This window comes from Brachyistius frenatus, unplaced genomic scaffold (assembly GCF_029030835.1).
Source record: "Brachyistius frenatus isolate BFR_SWC_R1_liver_20210118 unplaced genomic scaffold, ASM2903083v1 Contig_28, whole genome shotgun sequence".
NCBI lineage: Eukaryota > Metazoa > Chordata > Actinopteri > Embiotocidae > Brachyistius > Brachyistius frenatus.
In genome coordinates, this window is record NW_027210627.1 from 2,010,872 (window position 1) to 2,030,685 (window position 19,814).

The 19,814-nt window shown below is 39.9% G+C and overlaps 1 protein-coding gene across 1 annotated transcript in view; it reads left to right on the forward strand.

The window, feature by feature from the left end:
• The window catches only part of calcrla (calcitonin receptor-like a), a 32,746-nt gene extending 13,205 nt beyond the window's left edge, over positions 1–19,541 (forward strand). Inside the window, exons 2-14 of the mRNA XM_069698848.1 lie at positions 6,421–6,669; positions 7,276–7,372; positions 8,146–8,293; positions 8,684–8,794; positions 9,538–9,650; positions 10,082–10,173; positions 10,272–10,398; positions 10,556–10,709; positions 10,822–10,882; positions 11,590–11,656; positions 12,668–12,886; positions 14,196–14,237; positions 15,564–19,541. Of these exons, the coding sequence (XP_069554949.1) occupies positions 7,298–7,372; positions 8,146–8,293; positions 8,684–8,794; positions 9,538–9,650; positions 10,082–10,173; positions 10,272–10,398; positions 10,556–10,709; positions 10,822–10,882; positions 11,590–11,656; positions 12,668–12,886; positions 14,196–14,237; positions 15,564–15,785 (1,431 nt within the window). The 5' untranslated portion in view covers positions 6,421–6,669; positions 7,276–7,297 and the 3' untranslated portion in view covers positions 15,786–19,541. The remainder of the gene's footprint in view (positions 1–6,420; positions 6,670–7,275; positions 7,373–8,145; positions 8,294–8,683; positions 8,795–9,537; positions 9,651–10,081; positions 10,174–10,271; positions 10,399–10,555; positions 10,710–10,821; positions 10,883–11,589; positions 11,657–12,667; positions 12,887–14,195; positions 14,238–15,563) is intronic.
• The last annotated feature ends 273 nt before the right edge of the window (positions 19,542–19,814 follow it).

The following is a 19,814-nucleotide window of genomic DNA, read 5'->3' on the forward strand; positions in this document are numbered from 1 at the left end:
CCACCGTCCATTGAAAGGATGGCTGATGATCTGACAGTTGAAATCAGATCCAGAAGCAATGACCGTGATACTTCCCTTCCTCATCTCTTGTTTGGACTGCGAGCGCAAGACTCTCAAGATCGCTGCATCCCAGCGACCAGTTTCGTGTTCGTCTCTCAAAGACTGATAACAGAGTCGAGCAAACATTGCAGTGAGACGGCAGTACGTTGTTTGTTTACCTTCCCAGCAGATGTGCCGGTATTAATTTTACGGCGTAGAGTATCATCTGAGATTGTCTTTTAGTACTTTGGTTAAAAAAAAAAAAAAAAAAGGATCAATGTGCTTCATATTTGGACAAAAAAAAAAATGTCAAAGGTTTTTTTTCTCTTGTTTAATTGCCATTATACTCCAGCTGGACTGCAGGTTGTAGAACTAGTGTAATGTTTTCTTGAAGAATCTTTTATTTGTCACTCACAGCACATGTGTACTCCAATACGTCTCGTTGTGAATGTTGAGGCGAAAACCTCACAGCATAAACGGCAAAAACAGACGCACAATGCAAAACCGGCAGTCCACGCATTGATCGCCCGTGCTTCTGCGAGCAAAGCATCCATCAATTCATCTCGCGTTAAGCACGTATCCTGCTATAGAACGAGGGAGTAATGACGTTATGGGCCCCTCACCAGCCTAATGGACATCCGAATGCCACTGGGCGGAACTTGGCGTGTGGGGCGCCAAACATCCTGTGAGTGCAAAAGGATGTTTATAGTGCAGCACAACATCTCTGCAGGGAAGGTGGGAATTGATAAGTACAGGCTGGGCTCTGGCACCGGGTGGGAAGACAGCAGATGTTATGCATGGGCTTTTTTTTTTCCGGGTAACTTTTCTGCACGCTGCCAGATGTAATAGGTGATGTCAGCTCTTGTGCAAAGTGTACGTGACTAACCGCTTGAGCGAAACACTCCGAGGTACTACAGATAATAGTGGACCACCCACAGTTTGCGCTGGTCTACGTTTGGATTAAGTTGACCAAAACATATCAATAATCGAGTGTTGATCCTCTGTGGAGGTTGTTCTCTTTGCTTTGAGCTGCAATTAGCAAAACAAATATTTTCTATTAGTTCTTTTCAAGGCCTTTTGTGGACCAATTTATCTCTTCTTTGTGTCATTTTATTTCCGGTTGTTTAGTGGCAGAAGAAACAAAATCCTAATGAAATTATGATAACCTTTAGGGTGTTTGGTTGCAAAAAACTGAGGAAACGATAACAATTTAAACGATGAACAATTTGAGATATCCAAATAGTTTTAGACTTCAGGCAGGAAAAGGCAGCGGAAGTTAATCACTCTCAGAATTTCCAGATTTGACCTTCAGGAAGCTGCGAACAGTTTATATCAAGAGATAACTTCTCATAGGTCGTGTATTTTCGTAGCAACTACAGCTAACTTGACTTAACACTGTCTACATATTTCTGATGACCATTTTCTGTCATGTAAACAGACATGTCTGACTCCTGTTTCCTGAGGAGAAATGTGGTCCAGGTGGTGGCAAAGGCAGGATGTCTGCAGATTCTGAGAAAAAAACCACAACAGATATCCATACCAAAGTAACTGAAAACAGCTTCAGGAGCTCCAAAAGGCCTCCGGCTCCATAGAGTCCCACTCAACCGGTCTCATCAAATTCTAAGTCAATCTTTTTTATTTTTTGTTTTGCTGGCTAAAGTCACAGTTTTTTATATGAAAATAATCCGTCATTAATTTGAAAATAAGCCTCAAAAGCTGTGTTTTGGGGGGCGTGCGTATTTGATTGACAGGCCTGTGGTACAGTCAGGTTACGGCTATGGGTGGGCGGGACGTAGTATCGTCGGGTTTCCAGTCAGATGGAGTGAGAACTACCGCTCGCTCAGTCAGCTCGTCCAAATATGGTCAATTCTCGCTCAGAACTAGCAAGATGGCGCCGGACAAAATCCAAAAATCGAGGCTTCATGACGTTCACAAACCAACGGGTGACGTCACTGTTGGTTGCCGCAGGGCAACAACATAATTGTCGTTCGCCACCGTCCATCCTCACCAGATTTGACTTCCTGCGACTTCTTTTTGTTCCTCAAAAATTTGACCTAAACTTTTACGTGTGCGCTCTGCTCAAGTTTTAAGTCCACGGTTTAGGAACAGTCTACAAACTTTTTTAATTCCCCTCATTTTTGCAATTGTTAATTGTTTTATAAAACAGTTGTATTGATATTTTTATATGGCAAACTGTAATGATGTGAACTGGTTTTGGAGTTCTTTTGCCACTTTAGACAACTTTTTAAATCAGCTTCAAGCTAATGGAAGAAACATTGTGGATGAAGTGCAGTATGTTCGAGGTTAGACTGGGACATCACACCGCTTCCTGCGTCGGGACTAATTATTGCCATTCAGCATAAAATGCTGTCATACGTTAGTTGCATACTTTCTAAAAGAGTCGGTTTGGGACTTTTAAAATTAAAACTTTACTCTCACAGTCTCATTTGGTTTGAATAAGGACTGGCTATTTGATGTGTGGTTTCGGAGATAATTGAAAACGATCTACGGTATTTAAGACCGAGCGCTCTTTATCCTTCATGGCATTCATTACCCAACATTTGATCATTCAAGAAGAGCCGGTCTGGAGTTCATTGTGAGCCGTTCAATATCTATCCTGAGTCCACCATGCATCTAGAGTACATCTGTTTTTTTGTTGTTGTTGTTGTTGTTGTTTCCGTCATGAACAAGGTTTTTATGGTGAAACTGAACAAAATGTAACTTCCCACCACGACAAATGGATTCCATTTAGATGAGAGGGGTGGGGAGTTTTTGTTTTTTTACCCTCTACCACCTTCAGGATCAGTTACATGTATGACCAGTTGAAACAAACGCAGGCCCAAGAAAATTAAATGAGAAACAAATCAAAATGACTCTTAACCATAAGCAAGAATGAAGCAACTATTGGGAAAGCAGTCTTTGACGTCTGTGTTGCCATCTGACGAGATATATCCTCTGTATCACTGCTAATGTATGAATAACAGCCCCTGCCAAGAAACAGCTGGGGAACTTGGCAAAGTAGAGCGCTGTGTGTCTATCTGTGTGTGTGGGTGTGGGGGGGTGAGGGGGGTGCACGTACTCGCACATGTGCATTTTTGTGTGTTTGCATGCATGTGTGACAGAGCAGCTGATCTTTTCTTGGCTGTTTCTAATTTGCACATCACTATAATGTTTTACAATCCCACTTTCAGTAACCTCTCCTCCTCCCTCCCCTGTCTCACCCCCTCCCCTCCCCTCCCCGACATTATGCTGCTTTAACTCTGAGCAGACTTGAGGAGCCACTGAGACACTTCCTGTGGTGACGGAGCTGCACTGAGACCTGCGAGAATTAACTGGGTCACATCCTTCTCTAATGTACCGACCCCTGCTTCGCCCCCTCATTTATTTTTCAGTGTGTTCGAAGACTGCAAAATTTCCGTCAGCGTTTGTTTTGGTATCTAAACAATGAATTTTTAGGCCTTTGGTTCAGTTGAAGCTGTACAAAGTTGAACCATTTGCATAATTTGTACCAACTGTAGACTGTATATAAAAGCGGACATAGCTTCTGGGCTAACAAAGTTAGGAAGATGCGGAAGGGCTTTAAGCTGCAATACCACTGAGTGCCACTAGAGATGGAGTCCGATCCCTTGCTTGCTGACGCCTCCCCCAGCAACATGGTCACTTCTGGCTCCGAACCGCAGGGCCAAAATCCAAACTTGAGGCTTCATGACGTCGGTTCTAACAGCAATGGGTGACGTCACTGCTGGTTGCTGCTTGGTACCAACACCCATTTGTGCAGTGATGCATCGATCGATCCCACTCCGAACACTCCCTGTAAATAGTGTTCTGCGAGTGCGTCAAAAGGCCATCTGTGACTTGGGCTGGATCTCCTCCATGTCATGTTGGAGAGCCCACTTGCCATAGCACCACAGCTCAGGTCATTTGCACAGAATTTTTTTTTTTTTTTTTTTTTCCCCTCAGACGCCTCAGAACATCACAGTAGAACTTGGTGTTGACAATTTGGCCCCGGGGGGGAAATGCACGGTGCAAAACCCCAAAAGCGTCAAAGAAAAGCCTTAGCTACCGACACGACATCCTCAGTCTTGGACAGTGACGTTCTGGCCGTCTTGAAACGCAACTGCCGCTTAAAACACCTCGCCCGGCTCATTGCTTCATTGCCGTAGGCTTTTTAAAGCATTACAAGGGTCCCCGTTGCTGACCTGAAATACAGGAAGGTTGCACTGGCAGTTACAAGGGGACCGGATTTATTAGCCTCACTGGATCATAGAAATAGACCCCGCTTAACTATTTGTGATTCTTTTTTTTTTTTTTTTAATAAATAATAATTATAATGCTTTTCCATTTTCCATCCAAAGTTATCCACCTGCTCCTCTGTTGCTTCACTCAATGAAACTTTAAACATAAGAGCAAATAGTCACGGTATTTAACTGTTGGAAATATGCAGTGACGATTTAGGTTATCTTATCTTAAATTGGGTGTTTCTTCCTCAGCAGGTTTTCTGCACACGCCTTTTAAATTCCAGAGTTCTGATCACATCGAGAGATGCAAACAGCCAAATCATCTTTCTGACATTTGATTCACGCAGTTTACGGAACAAAAACAACTCTTCATGATGATCTCGTCATAAACATATTTACTCCGGTTTGTTTTCCAACTACCTGTGCAGTGCCGGCAAATGTCACGACTACATCACATCACAAAGCATACATCAACTCAACAGTATAGTGTTCACGTTGTACTTCTATACTGTTTCACGATTGATTGTTCATTATTGATTGGGGAGAAGAACACTAGTTGAACTGCAGTTTTCTTCGCAGCTCTTTTTGCATTTTCTATCGGCAGATTCGTATTCTGAGCCGTCACGAGCGGTAAAATCCATCAATTTATCATCAGTGATAGAACATTTTTATTTGTGTTTATAGTTAAATGCATTGTGAATACTCACCTTTATTTTACTATTCTCCCGCTGCAGTGTTCGTTCCATTCCACCAAATTTAATTAGACCTCCGATGTGGCACATAAAAGTGATGACCTAGTTCCTTTGGGGTATGAAGGACGTTATTAAATTTCAGTTCTGAATGAGATGTAATCCACCCCGGCATGCCATATACCCCGCATGCATCTCATCCTGGTTTCAGGTTCTCCCTCCGTCTCTGCCATCCTCCTGCTTATTGCATCGTTTCACACTGAAACACATTGCTGCCACAAGAATCTAGACTAGTTTGTGTCCGGTATTATCACAATGCTAACAACCTGGTTCTGGTTTGGCTGCCAGTATGGAACTCTTGGTTGATGCTGTGATGTTTTTATGGCACAAATAACAAAAAAAACACACAAAAAAAGCCATAAATGAATTGGTCGCTACAGCTGTGGAACAGTTTCAGACCCGTGACTCTTTAACAGTCGAACATGCTTAAACGGTCTGAAGCTATCCGAGCATTAGTAAAGCCAAAAGTAAATTTGCACAACCTGAAGGGATGTGTCTGTTTTAATTTGGTCTCATCTGGTATGCAGCGGCCTTAACGTGAAATCCCACCTGCCCGCAGCTTTGCTCAAGACAACCTTGTAGGATTTTCTGCTTTGATGAGACGTGAGCGTCAACTTTAAAAGTGAAATTAACACAAACCACTAACAGATTTACAGCTGCTGTCACGGTGGAGAGTTTATGAAGGAGCTGTAGCTCAGAAAACACATGGCAGTAGTGAGAATGTGATATTTTAGATGAGGTGTGCTGAGGTGCGTTTGACTTTTGTGAGGGAACTGGATCTCACTTGGGTCGTTAGGGTTCTTGTTGGACTGATTCCAGCTGCTTATTTTTTCAGCTGTGCTGGTCTTTGATCACCAAGCGACGATACTCCATCGTGGGAGCATTTAACTTCAAAGTGACTACATGTACAGTGATGGCATGCTATGTTGCTTGTAAATGGGCAGACATTCAACACACGTGGGGTGTTGGGCAGGATTATATGAAGGTATCTTTTATTATGCAAGGCAAAAAAACAAAAATCTTTGATTTGCAAACAAATTTGTTCAGTTTTGCTCACAGAATTCAGAATTCTGCTCAAGAAACTAGACTCTTTATGTCTCACAAAAACTTTTGATTGCAAATTGTTTTTGGTCGCAAGTCAAAAGCTTTTGTTTGCGAAACAAAAAAAAAACTTTGATTGCGAGTCGAGTTGGATTTAACAGCCAAGACCTACGCTGATGAATGAGACAGGAGTTTCTGCTGGTAAGATGATGACACATCAGATTGTGAAAGACATCTTGCCGTCACCAAGGGTTCTTCCGGCCCGAACGCACAACAACCAGCCAAAGTACAGTGTGTTAATGTGTTTTATTCCACACAGCCAATCTCACACCTCCGTTGTGTTCTCCTCTCAGTCAGTCGAGCACGCACCGTCCGCAGCCAGCCAGCCCGCCCGCCCGCTGCTCCGTGTCCTCCGGCGTGAGTCCCCGGTGTCCTGCTGCTTGGGTTTTTAAGAGCAAGAGAGAGTCAATCAGTGATTGATCTCAGCTGGGGCTAATCAAGCCCCGTCCGGGCACCGGTCCCTGAACCACTCCCCCAATCAGTCCTTCCTGCAGCTGAGCCAAACCACACCCCGCCACCGCACAGATCAAGTGAGATATTTTGTATGTTTTTGCAACTCTGGAGCATGTTGGTGACAAAATCCACAGTTAGCAATGGTGATCAAATTAGTTTGTTGTGTTAAATGATTCTGATTTGTTTACTTTGTGGTTCATTTGCTGCTCATTGTTTCCAGTTAAATGATTTTGATCATGTTTGACTTTTATGACTCTGAAACTGTTCATGTAACAATTTCCGAGTGTAAGAAATCAGAACAGGCCAAAAACGGTTAGCAAATGGAAAAATGGCCTCATTTTGGCCATTCACTTCCTTTCGATCTAACATGAGGAATTTTAATCGTTATTTATTAGTTTTTTTGAGACACCCATTAATTCAAAATGTTGCTTCTGTGAGAGCCCCAGTAAATCAAACACAGTTACCTGTCAGTTGGATTGATCTAAAAATCTGTGCACGTTGTTTTGAATGAATCGTTATGTGGCGGCTGTTCAGTCAAGGTTTCAATAATCCTACAGTCACGGCCACACTGATTAAAGCCACTTAGTAAAACATTAATCAACAGTATGAGCGATAAGGAGCTCTGTGAAGTGCACGCAGTGAGTGTATTTTGAATGGTTGAACTTTATTGTTCCTTCTATTTTACATATCTGCAGCTTATCATCAACCAGCTCCGACATGGCTGAGAGGAAGCTGGATGGCTTTGGACAGAGTTGGATGCTGACACTCGTACTGCTGTGGAATCCATCAACGGTAGGACGACCTGCACTTAAACACTCGATACACTCCACTGCATACATGCGTGGGGGGATAACACACAGACTACAGTTTCTAAATTTAACAACACTGCATCTTCTTTTCCATCATGACTTATTTGAACCTCAGGCTTATTTACTGTAGGTCCAATTATGTTGGAGATTTTTTTTTTTTTGGTATCTGCTGCTGGACGCATCTCATTAGCAATGCCTCTGCGTAGATGTCATGTAGCACAAATGGACTTAATGAAACGTTGTCTAGACTCCCTTTTCCAGCATTAAGAAGGATATGATGACTGCTTTACTTAAATGCATGCCCAGCGGGTTGACATACACAGCTACAAGAAGGTTCAGACGGTTCATACTCGTGTTAGGCATTTGCTTGAAAGAAAACAGTTTGTTTTTTCTTTTTTAACCCTGGAAATTTGACAGGAATAGGATAATAAAACACTAAAAATTCGTAATATTTCTTTAGGAATATCAGTCAAGGTGTTCTTATTGATAAAACGTCAATAGAAGTTCTGCTTTTAAGGGTTTTTTTCAGGTAATTTCACTATTTCTCAAATATGATTTAAGATTTTTCTTCAGCTAGAGCAGAGACATTACGTAGAATACAGTCCAAAATACTGTTGTCTCTCAATCTTTGTTCTATAATGCTGATTTTCAACAGATATGTTCTGCTACTTATTCCAGGACCTCCCAGGAATTATATCAATTGGTTATAATAAGTGGCTAAAATGATTTATACCCCTTTTTCTTTCCTTCTTGCAGTTTTTGGTGAAGGCCAGCATGGAGGTGAACGACACGCAGCATCCAACCAACGTCTACCACGACATGGGACTCACCAGGAACAAGATCGTGACGGCGCAGTTTGAGTGCTATCAAAAAATCATGAAGGACAACACCAACATCCGACAAGGTAGCTGCGACGTTTAAAGTTTCTACACCTGGAAGCTGTTTTGATTGCAAAATAAATAAGTTTGAAATACTACTTGAAAAAAATTCTACACGTGTATTCAGTGGTCTGTTAATAAATGTTAAAGGGTCCAAACAGAAAAGAGAAAGTTGTCAGTCTTAATAGGAAAGTTTTTAAAGTGAAATAAAGCCTTTCCCGATATTGCATATATGTAGTGTCTGTTAAAATCACAATGTAAGGAACAAACTGCACCGAAGCGGTCTGCAGAGAGTATTTATTGATTATTAAAAATGACATTGAAATACTGAACATGATTTCTTTCGCATCAACTTTATTGTAAAGAAAGTGTTTTATCAGAAAAAACTGACTACACTAACATCTCCGTGGTTTTAGAGCCCATGTGTAATCGCACGTGGGACGGCTGGCTGTGTTGGGACGACACCAAAGCAGGAATTACACCCGAGCAGCACTGCCCGGACTACTTCCAGGATTTTGATCCTTCAGGTGAGAGATCTGCCGAGCTGGTAAGAGCCAAAAAATGCTGGGTTCAGTTTCAAGTTTGACAAAGCTGAATCAGCAGGTGTGGAGATTTCCTGACTTTTATAGTCTTTGATATTGATGAAATTCTGATCCATAGTTTTCAGACTTTTACTTTAAATTCTGAATGCTGTCCAGGACTCTATAGCGATGACAGTGAAAACTGTGCCTTACAGGCTGCTCGGAGACAACATACAACCCAGTTACAGCAATGAAGCATGAAGGCCTTCTGCTGTTGAGTAAATAGATGTGCATTTATAATGCTTGAGATGTCTAAAAAAGATGGCTATAGCTCCTCTTTATGGCGCAAGCTTTTATGTGCATTTATCAATTGTCCTTCCATGATTGCATTGGTGTTAATGCACCAGTGTTTTTTTAGTCCAAGATTCTGAATCAAAACTTCAGTACAGCACGTCCTTTATCAGGATATGCACTTGTACGATTAGATTCAATCCCTCTAAAATAGCTGTTTTTAGCAGTTTCTTGTATATTAATTTTTTTTTTTTTTTTTTTTTTTCAGAATACAACAATAATTTCTGTTTGCATTTTATTTAAAAAGGCACAGGAACCTTCTACCCGCATATACCCTGCATAAATACCAATAAATATTTGTAAAATTCAGCGCATAAATGGTTTAAAAATTCTGAAATGAATGGTGTAAACATCAGCTTCCTGGATGAAGTGTTTTCTTTTCTTTTTTTTTCCTGCAGAGATGGTCACAAAGATTTGCACTGACAGCGGTCATTGGTTCCTGCATCCTGAGAGCAACCGAACGTGGACCAACTACACCCGCTGCAATGAACACACCAACGAAGGCAGAGTGGTGAGCCAACGCATAAAACTGCATTAATGCATTTAAGAAAATAAAGAACTGAATCATGATCAGCAACAATCTTTTCATAAATGTCTGTGAATTTACTGTGTTTTAACAAAGACAAGAAGACGGTATAGAAGGCCGTTAATGTGCATATAATAAGTGTCATTTTGAATTTAGGTAAATTTAGACACTTGTATTTCAAATCTATACTGAGCCGAATTGTGCGTCTAAAAAAGTTCCAAAATTATTCTAGTGGTGCTAAAAATGTGCCGTTTTAGTGTTAATATTCACCAGCTGGGGATTATAATTATCCACCACAAAAGCACCGTATTTTCATTGATGCTATAGTGTTATCTTGTCTCAAATACGTAGTCATTAGGAGATTAACTATCAGACCGAACCACATCATCTAATTTCCTGCTTTTGTCTCCTTCCAGACGGCGATGAATCTCCTCTACTTGGCCCTCATCGGACACAGCCTGTCGCTGACCTCGCTCTTCATCTCGCTGGGAATATTCTTCCATTTCAGGTGAGGCGACATCCCATATCTCTGCATGCTTCACAGACACCGATTTCTCAGTCTTTGCACGAGTTAAAAGCTATAACTTTGTCTTTCTCTTCGTGCAGGAGTTTGAGCTGCCAAAGGATCACCCTCCACAAAAACCTCTTCTTCTCTTTCATTCTGAACTCTGTGATCACCATCGTTTCGCTGACCGCAGTGGCAAACAACCAGGAGCTGGTGCAGAGGAATCCAGTATGTTTTATCCCATTTATTAATTGTTTATTTATTTTTTATTGCCATTTTAGTTAATGTATTTAAAAATAAATTTAAAAAAAAAAGCTCCACTGAAGTTGCACAACTGGGTGCAGCCAGCATCCATATTTATTATGTGCATGTTCTTCCTCCTCAGACGAGCTGTAAAGTGTCCCAGTTTATCCATCTGTACCTGTTTGGCTGTAACTACTTCTGGATGCTGTGTGAAGGAATATATCTGCACACTCTCATCGTAGTGGCCGTGTTTGCTGAGAAGCAGCACCTGATGTGGTACTATCTGCTAGGCTGGGGTACGTAGGGGTACAAGCACAATAACATTTTTTTTTTTTTTTTTTTTTTTAAAGATCTTTTGTTTCATTACTAATTATTATTCTTTTCTTTTTTTTCTTTTTTTTTCTGCAGGCTTTCCTCTTATTCCGGCTTCCATACATGCCGTTGCTCGGAGTTACTACTACAACGACAAGTAAGCGAACACTACAAAGGGGCGCAGTATATAAGATTAAATCAATAAATGAAGAAAAACAACACTAAATATGATGAAGTACAAAAATTACATAAACCTAAAACCGATAGATTCTGTAAATATGCAGTCCCTCCAGGAAATGTTGCGATCGCAATAATTAACGCAAATTCATGCAATTTTTTTTATCAACAGAACCTGTGCTGAAAGTATTATGGTATGAAGTCGTGTTTTCAAATAAAACGCATTTGAACAGCATGATTAATTTGACAGGAACTGACTTTTTTTTATTTTTTTTTTTTTTATTTTTTTTTTTTATCTCTGCTTGCATTTTTTGTAATTCCCTCAATTTTACTGCAAAAACTCCACATTTTACATCGCAGTTTTTGAGAATATCTTCTGCAAAATCAAACATTTGTGATCACAACAGTCACTAAAAAAAACACTGCAAAATCCTGGAGGGACTGATAATGGTATAGATCGTCTGAAATGATCTGCTGTTTGTTTATCTGCATCTTTCACAGTTCAACAAAGCATTGAACCTCACTTTCAGCTTCTCTAATGAATCTGTCCACTGAACTGTTGCAAACTGCCAATTAATTCCCCAGAAAACGCACTGATCTGCATGATGAGTCAGCTGTCATGTGATGCATTGATACCATTGTGTAAACCTTTTTATTTTTTTTTATTTTTTTGCACTCCACTTGTAGCTGCTGGATCAGCGCCAAAACATCGCTACTCTACATCATCCACGGTCCCATCTGCGCTGCTCTTTTGGTAAAAAGGCTCGCTCTGTTTCCTCACAGCATTCAAGTAAAACACAATATTTACAATATTCACTAAAACAAATCATCTGATTGGCTCCATGTTTCTCCTGGTGCACTGTTTTTATTGCACAATGAGCACAAAAAGCTGCTTTTGTCCTCTTCTGAAGTAGACACTGCAGGGGAGGTCGGGGGGTGGGGGGGGGGGGCTGCAAGAAGGCCACAGTTTCATAGCACGCATAATTGTGTTTGTCTTGTGAAATCAATGCATCTGCCCCTCGGAGGATCCACCCACTGGTCCCCAGGCCAGTGTTGTTTTCTAGGAATTCACCTAATCAGGACAGTGGGGCATGCTTCAGAGAAATGCTGGTCCCTAAAGACCCTCTGAGCACTGAATGTTCAGCCTCGAACAACATTTATAATGATTTATTTTTTTTGCAGGTTTCATATCCAAAAACAGGTTTGGGTGTTTTTGTTTTTATTTAAACCTTATCCAATTTCAGAACTGATTTATGTGGAAATTAACTTAAGAGTCTGTGAGTTGTACCATTATCGATAGAGCAAATGCAGTCATGAATATTTAACAGAAATTGATGACTTTTTCATTACATTTGAACAAGGAAACACGTGAGCCTCGTTAAAATGTTGTTGTAAGGTACTATACTCAAACAAATCACAGAGAATTTACATTTTGTAGTCAGTTTCAAATTTTAAAAAAAAAGTATTAGTTACATGGAAAAAATGTAATCAATCCTTCAAATCCATTAAATTTGAATCAGGGTTTACACAATAGGTGCTAAATCATTAAAACCTCCTTTGGAAGTCAAAGGTGAAAGCTGTTCTTGTTCAAATATGTCAAAAAGAAATTCAACAATTATCAAGGGGTGCACCTTTTTTCACTTTTTTTTTTTATATCTTTGTACCTTTCTATGACAAAGTACTGCTCAGTATTTAGAGGATGAATTTACATTTATCCTAAAAGCCAGAATATTATGCTGATTTATACACGTTCTTCTCTCATCAGGTCAACTTGTTCTTCCTCCTGAACATCGTGCGAGTTCTCATCACCAAATTGAAGGTGACCCATCAGGCGGAGTCGAGTCTCTACATGAAGGCAGTGAGAGCCACCCTCATCCTGGTGCCTCTTCTGGGAATTCAGTATGTCCTGCTTCCTTACAAGCCAGAGGGACGGGTCTCCTCGGAAATATACGACTACATCATGAACATACTAATGCACTACCAGGTGAGAGGATGGTCAGTGGTCAGTCCCTCCAGGATTTCGCAGTTTTTTTTTTGTGATTGTTGCAATTCAAAAAATGTTTTCATTATGCGGTGGATTTTTCCAAAAATTTCAGTGTGATTTGTGAAGTTTTAAGTGAGGTTTTTTTTTTTTCTCATAAAATTACGAGAATTAGAAAAAATTCCAAGTCTAGAAAGCACTGCCTGATAAAGGAATAATTCATTATAATCATGCTGCACATCACTGAAATATTTTAGTTGGAATCTTTTTTTTTAGCCATTTATTGAACTTATAAAACCATGGGGCTAAAAGTAAAACAACTCTGACGTAGCTTTGCAGAACAGACAGTCTGACTAATACAGAAAACAACCACTACGTCAGCTGTCAAAATAAGAGCTTTAAATGCTGTTTAATTATAATTAATTCAACACGCAGGTAAAGTGCAGTCTCTTACAACTTGATGCGTGTATACAATTATTTTAACATGCAGTAATATGTAATCACTTCCTTTGATAAAAAGCATTTAATTTGATCATTTTATTGCGAAGACAACATTTAACGCAAGCTTTTTTCTGGTTTCCTCCGGTGCACTGAGTTTTATTTGGTGCCAAGAAAACAGCAGCAGATATTGCGAAGTTTGCTTCAATTTGCGTTAATTATCACGATTTCCTGGAGGGACGGTTTAAGGGCTTGAGTCATGTGTTATTTTGTCCAGTCAAGTCGTTACCGAGTCATTATGCTTCTTCGGACATTTAAAAAGAGTACACAAACGGCTGTACATCGATATGTAGGTGCGTGTCAAATGTATATTTTTAGGAAGGTATTCAAAGGTTGCTGCCTGTTGCATGCACTGTTTGTAAAGCCCTGCTGTCTTTGTAGTGTATATAACATGTATCATGAAACCTGACGACACGTTAGTCTGTCTCTCTCTCAGGAATGTATGTCACTGAAATGAGCCGCTGCCTGCAGTTCAACCTCATTATTTTCTTAGCTTTTAGTAAAAGCCAAACATTCTCTTTGGCCTCCGAGGTGGTCTTTGTTTATGTTCTAGAACCACTCAAAGAACAGCGGGAAGGAAGGCATGAATTATCCGAGCCCAAAAAGGGGCTGAAATTAGTTGGATGTTGACAAGGTGTTATCTGATCATCCTGAGCTCGTCCCAGCACGGGCAGCGAAAACATCTTGAGCAACAAGGCCGTATCCGCTCTCAAAATATATTCAGATTGACCCCTTTTAATTTTTTTTGTACTTCACAGCTCTTTAGATAATGTCTACAAACTACTTACTAAGCTGTATGTCGTCTCTCTTCCAGGGTCTGCTTGTGGCCACCATCTTCTGCTTTTTCAATGGAGAAGTAAGCTGGGGTCATGCCCTTTTTTTGCTGTTGTTGTAATACATGCATCCACACAAACTCTATTCCACACTTTCCCTGAATAATGAGGAGCAGCCTAACAAAAACTCCTCTACACTGGATGGTGGAGGAGGAGGCGGCTTAATAGGCACTCCAGACACTAAAGATTTTTCTGTTGGCGAGCAGCTATATATATGGGCTGTAAACAGATTCCTATCAATTATGCAGGTGATAGATCTGCATACAGAATAGCTTGTTTTTGCTTGAGGTACTGTAAATGGCGCACAAGAACCACTGAATTACTCCTCTTTGATGTGGAAAGAAAAGGAGTTAGCACAGATTAGTAATTTTACTTGCTATCTCGTATAATTTGCTGCTGTGTGTTCTGAACCCGCGCTCATTGTTTGCTCAAAGAAGCACTGACGTTGTTATTTCTATACGCAGGAAGAGAAGAAATGGATGCACAGCCTATAGATCCTTGATCAAAACACGGTTGTCTCAAAGTGCTTCAGAGAGAATTCAAGACATGATCAAAAGCGAAAGATGACATCAGTCCAAAAGCTTGAACATTATATCGGCCTTCTGTTTTTAATAATACGTGGTCTTCTTTCCAAAGCTGTGTTTGAATAGAAAAATACCAATATGCAAATAGAGACAAATAGGCTATTAGCCTACCTCAGCATTAAGACTGGAAACAGCATAAATGGCATGTCGGGCCTTTTTTCCACCCGTGACATCAGTTAAGTTGCCAAAACGTTAGCTTTCGAGGCGCCGTCCACATTGCTGTTGCTGAGCACAATGTTTTTATGACTTGACCACTTGAACTCTAAGTATACAGTTAACACAACTTCCCTTGTTGTAACCACGACTGTAGGAGTTTGATTTAACTGCATACTGGAAACGGTGCGTAACGGCTAGTCCTGAATCATCACTGGCATTTCTTTCCACTTGTGACATCCGGGGGTGTTGTCACAGTGTACCTCAACATTGCACAGAACGGGTGAATTAATAAACTGTTATCCATGAAAAAATTATTAGACTACTCCAACTCCCTCTAAAATCGCAGTGTTGTTTTTTTCTGTTTGTGTACAGATTTTTTTTTAAATGCGATACGGTTTGCTAATTAGTCAGCTTTTAGTTGATGGTATGGATGTTTTTTTGTTTTTGTTTTTTCCCTCAGAGGAGCCGTGCTGGCAGACTTCCCCGGTCTTTATAGCTACAGCGTTTATGCATAATTTACTCTGAGCTAATCATGTACCAGTTCTAGCTTTTACGTCAATTAATGATTCAGACTCCCATTAATATCTAAAATGTGGTTTCTCTGCTCAGGTCCAAGCGGTTCTGAGGAGACACTGGAACCAGTATCAGATCCAGTTTGGCAGCAGCGTAGGAAACCACTCGGACGCCCTGCGCTCGGCCTCTTACACGGCCTCCTCCATCACCGAGGTGCAGGGCTGCTACAGCATCGACAGTCACACAGAACACATGAACGGCAAGGGCTGCCACGACGCAGACGCCTCCATCTTAAAGTCGGACAGCCCCTTCGCCTGACACCGACAACCCGTCTTAAAACTCTCGTCCGTCCCGCCACGCCCCCCTTAAAATCTGCAGCATGTTCGGAGCTCCGTGGCGACCGGGGGGGGAAACACGCCTCTTCCTTCAGCTATAATGTCAGAAGAAATGATTGAGGAAAAGGATCGTACACCCACACGAAGGAAATCAATCGCCTCATGCCAACACAGGCCCTTTAACAGTACTGTAAGATGGGCTCAATGCAGCTTCTCCTGCGCCGTGTTTTGTCTCCAACTTGCACCTGAACTGCTTCACTTGGACTAAGATACATTCACGATAATCACAATATGGTTACGATTTTTCTGCCTGACAAAATTGTTTTTTTTTTTTAAATGGATGAATACTGACTGCTTGGCTTTCCCTTCGGGGGTCATGTTGTGCGCAAAAAAAAAAGCTTTTGGTTACACTGTAAATTCTTTTGACACGATTAGTGCCAAACCAAGAACTCTCTGCCTGCCTCATTTAAAAAAATTTTTTACTTTCAATAAAGAACCAGAACGGCGATAGGACGTCTAACAGGTGCATAATAATATATTAAAGCTATATTATATCTTTCACATGTTAAACTTAATTTATCTAAACAGTATATTGTTTATTAAATGAAAACAGAATAAATAACATACAGTATTTATAAAAAGTTGACACACAATTCAAGATTAGTCCATTTAATACTAATATGACTTGTTGCCAGCTACATGTAAACTTTTCTTCTTTTTTTTTGTATCTTGTGTTTCAGGGTTTGTCGCTACGCGTGTAGTTAATGCAGATGATGATTACAGAATCACACCGTAACTCTGTACGTTTCGATTCTACACATTTGGGGAATTTTTTTTTTTTTTTTTCATAACGTTGGACCGTCTTTAAGTGATCCTTACCGACATGCATCCTTTAAACCACACAGAAGCTCGTAATGTTTACACAGAAGCCATCGTGAAGTTACGAGTACTCTACAATCTGCTCACAACACTTGAATGTAACAGTTGAGCTTACAGACGCCGGCTCTGTTGAACATAAGTACATCACATTCCCTCTCACTGCAGTCTTTACACTTTCCCTGAAGATTTAACTGAGCTATGAGTATTTTTGCATGTTAAGACTGAAAAAAAGAATAGGGTTTAAAAAAAAAAAATGCTGGGCGCTGCATCAGCAAGGCCGTGTTGCTTCAGTTACTGGTGGCACGAGGAACAACGGTTCAGGAAGTCTAGATTTGTTGATGCGTACATCTGTAAGTTTTTAAGGAACAGGTTAAGATTTTTTTACATGCATTTCAATACAATATTCACATACAATTGCGAGAGTTGTTTGATAATCCCATCGGTTCGTACGAGGCGTGATTGTACTCTCATCACAGTGCAACTTATTGTCACTAAAATAGGGGAAAAACTTTGGTTTGGTTCACGTTCGTTGTCAAAATATTATCATTCGAATATAAGCATATGCTCATGCAATCTTCAACTACAAAATATTTTTAACTTTGGAAAAAAAAGATGTTGGTCTGGCAATAATGACATTGATGAATTAATTGAATTGACTAATTCATTGACTTAAATGTCTATTAAAGCTTCCGCTACACTTTAAAGAGGAAAAATGGCAGAAGAGCAAAAACATCACATCTGTGTGGATTGATTGATTGATTGATTGATTGATTGATTGATTTGTCTAAGGGGCACTCCCTCAATTACTTTCATCTTGTCGAGCACAATTCTTCTGCCCTGGAACCTGACTGGAGAATTAGTGACACCGCCAGCTTACCACAATAAAACAAATCCTCCTAACGGCAGAATAAAATGGATGCACAGATTTGTATTTTTTTTATCCGATTTGTTATAAATGTCCTAAACGTGGTTATTCAAGGCAACGGTTATTTTCATTCTCTCTCTGAGCGTGAGGTAAAGAGACGATTGTGTGTTTTAAGATAATGCTGCTGTATTGTAGCATAAGTGTGGTCAAATTTTGGAAGATAACACTGTGTTGTTGTTTTTTGCTGGAGCCCTTCTGGTTTGGCTTTAAAGTCAGTATGGACACAGCCTCATTCAGAAGTACATGGGATGAGAAGCTGTGCAAAATATATTTAAAAAAAAAAAAAGAAAACTACAAAATTAAGTCTTTGTAAAGCATTTAGCTGCATCCGGATGTTTTCAAACCTGTTCAATAATCACTGCACTTTTTCACAGTTATGTAGTCATTTCACTCAACCACATCCCACAACCTTTTATTGTTGTTTTTGTCTTTATTTTTTTTTAGCATTTTTAACACATTGTCCATAATGCAGGGAACACGAGTCACGATCAGTTGATGTAAATATTTTTGTAAATCTAACTTTTCTGAAGAGGTCAAGCTGAACGTGTGTGTGTGTGTGCGTGTGTGCATGTGCGCGCCTGATTTATATTTACAGTATTTATGAGTATATTGTACTCGCAAGCATTCAACCACGACTTCTGTTTTTTACAATGGGAGGGACGGGGCTACATCCTGGGACCTCTCAACATGCTACTGTATCTGTCTGCCCGTTTTACTCGTCACCCTCCTCATTAGGCTCTGTCACCTTTTTGTTTTGTCTGTCAGCACAGAAATGGCGCAAGTCTGACTACGTGAAGAGTCACATTCAACCTCCCAAAGGGCATGTTTTCTTTACCGTTTCAAATCGGAGTATTGAAAACCAAAACACACCTCTTATGTCCCAATTTTTCAAGTTTATTAATTCTTTCTTGTCGGATACAGTAACTCAATTATTAATACACACAATAGTTCAAAATAACCATCTTCCAACAAAATGTAATTAACACTTACATAGCTGGCTATTTGTTTATCTGTGATCATTTTTAAATGTCACCATTTTCAGTCTTCAATCCAACTGTGATGACTTAAAGAACTTGATTCTACACAGAACAGGAAAATTCAATATTTCTAAGAAACATCATTTAAGAAAACATATTCTTGGTGGCCAATGTTTGAGGGAAAGGCATCATTTCAGACACATGAATATATTCACAGTATTGAAAGCCATTGCTATGGTATGAGATCAAACTGTAGTATCACACATACCAGTTTGTACTTTTCTATGTCAGATCTGCAGGACAGTTTCTCCATTCAGACATCAACTACATGACCTACATCTGTGGCTTGCTTTGCAGCAAGTGATTAATGTTCAATGACAGAATTATGAAGCCTTCATGAAGTCATGTCCAGTGTAGTGATGCGTCATTTATGAAACTACAGTAATTTCACCAGAACTGCAGAAAAGCCAGAGGCTTTTTTGGCAAATGTAGTAAAAATGTGTGTATCATTTCAGTTGTGTATTTTATGTGTGAAATTGACTCTCCAAAGATTTTGTGAAGTCCCCAGTGACACTTTGGTAAAATATGTAAAGTATATGACAAAAGCATTGAGGACAATGTCAGTAGTTTTTGTTTGTACTGTACTGTATCTAACTTTGTAGTCTTGACGCGTTGACTCCACACTGCTGTTTGAATGTAAATGTTTTTGTTTTATTTTCTGGATGTGAAGAACACATATATATATATATATATATATATATATATATATATATATATATATATATATATATATATATATATATATATATATATATATATATATATATATATATATATATATATATATATACACACACATATATATATTTACGTACAATGTCTCTTTTTATTTCACTGACGTAGACAATGTTGCTATCTTGTTTGTATCTGCATGCTAATACAGTATAGCACAGCACTAGCCCTCAGCTGTAGTTGTTTTTTTTTGTTTTCATTTTCTGGTATGTTTTTTCTTTGCGTCTGGCCCAAGTATATTGAAATTTTAACACAACAAACATTTGCGATGCCATTCTTGTTTCAACCAAGCAGCAACCAGCAGACTTCACCCGTTGGTTTGTGAACGACCGTTCTGAAGCCTCGAGTTTGGCCGGTAGTGACCATGTTTGATCGAGCTGGGGGAGGAGCGAGTAGTGGATCTGACTCCATCTGATTGGATACTACGTCTCCCCCCCCC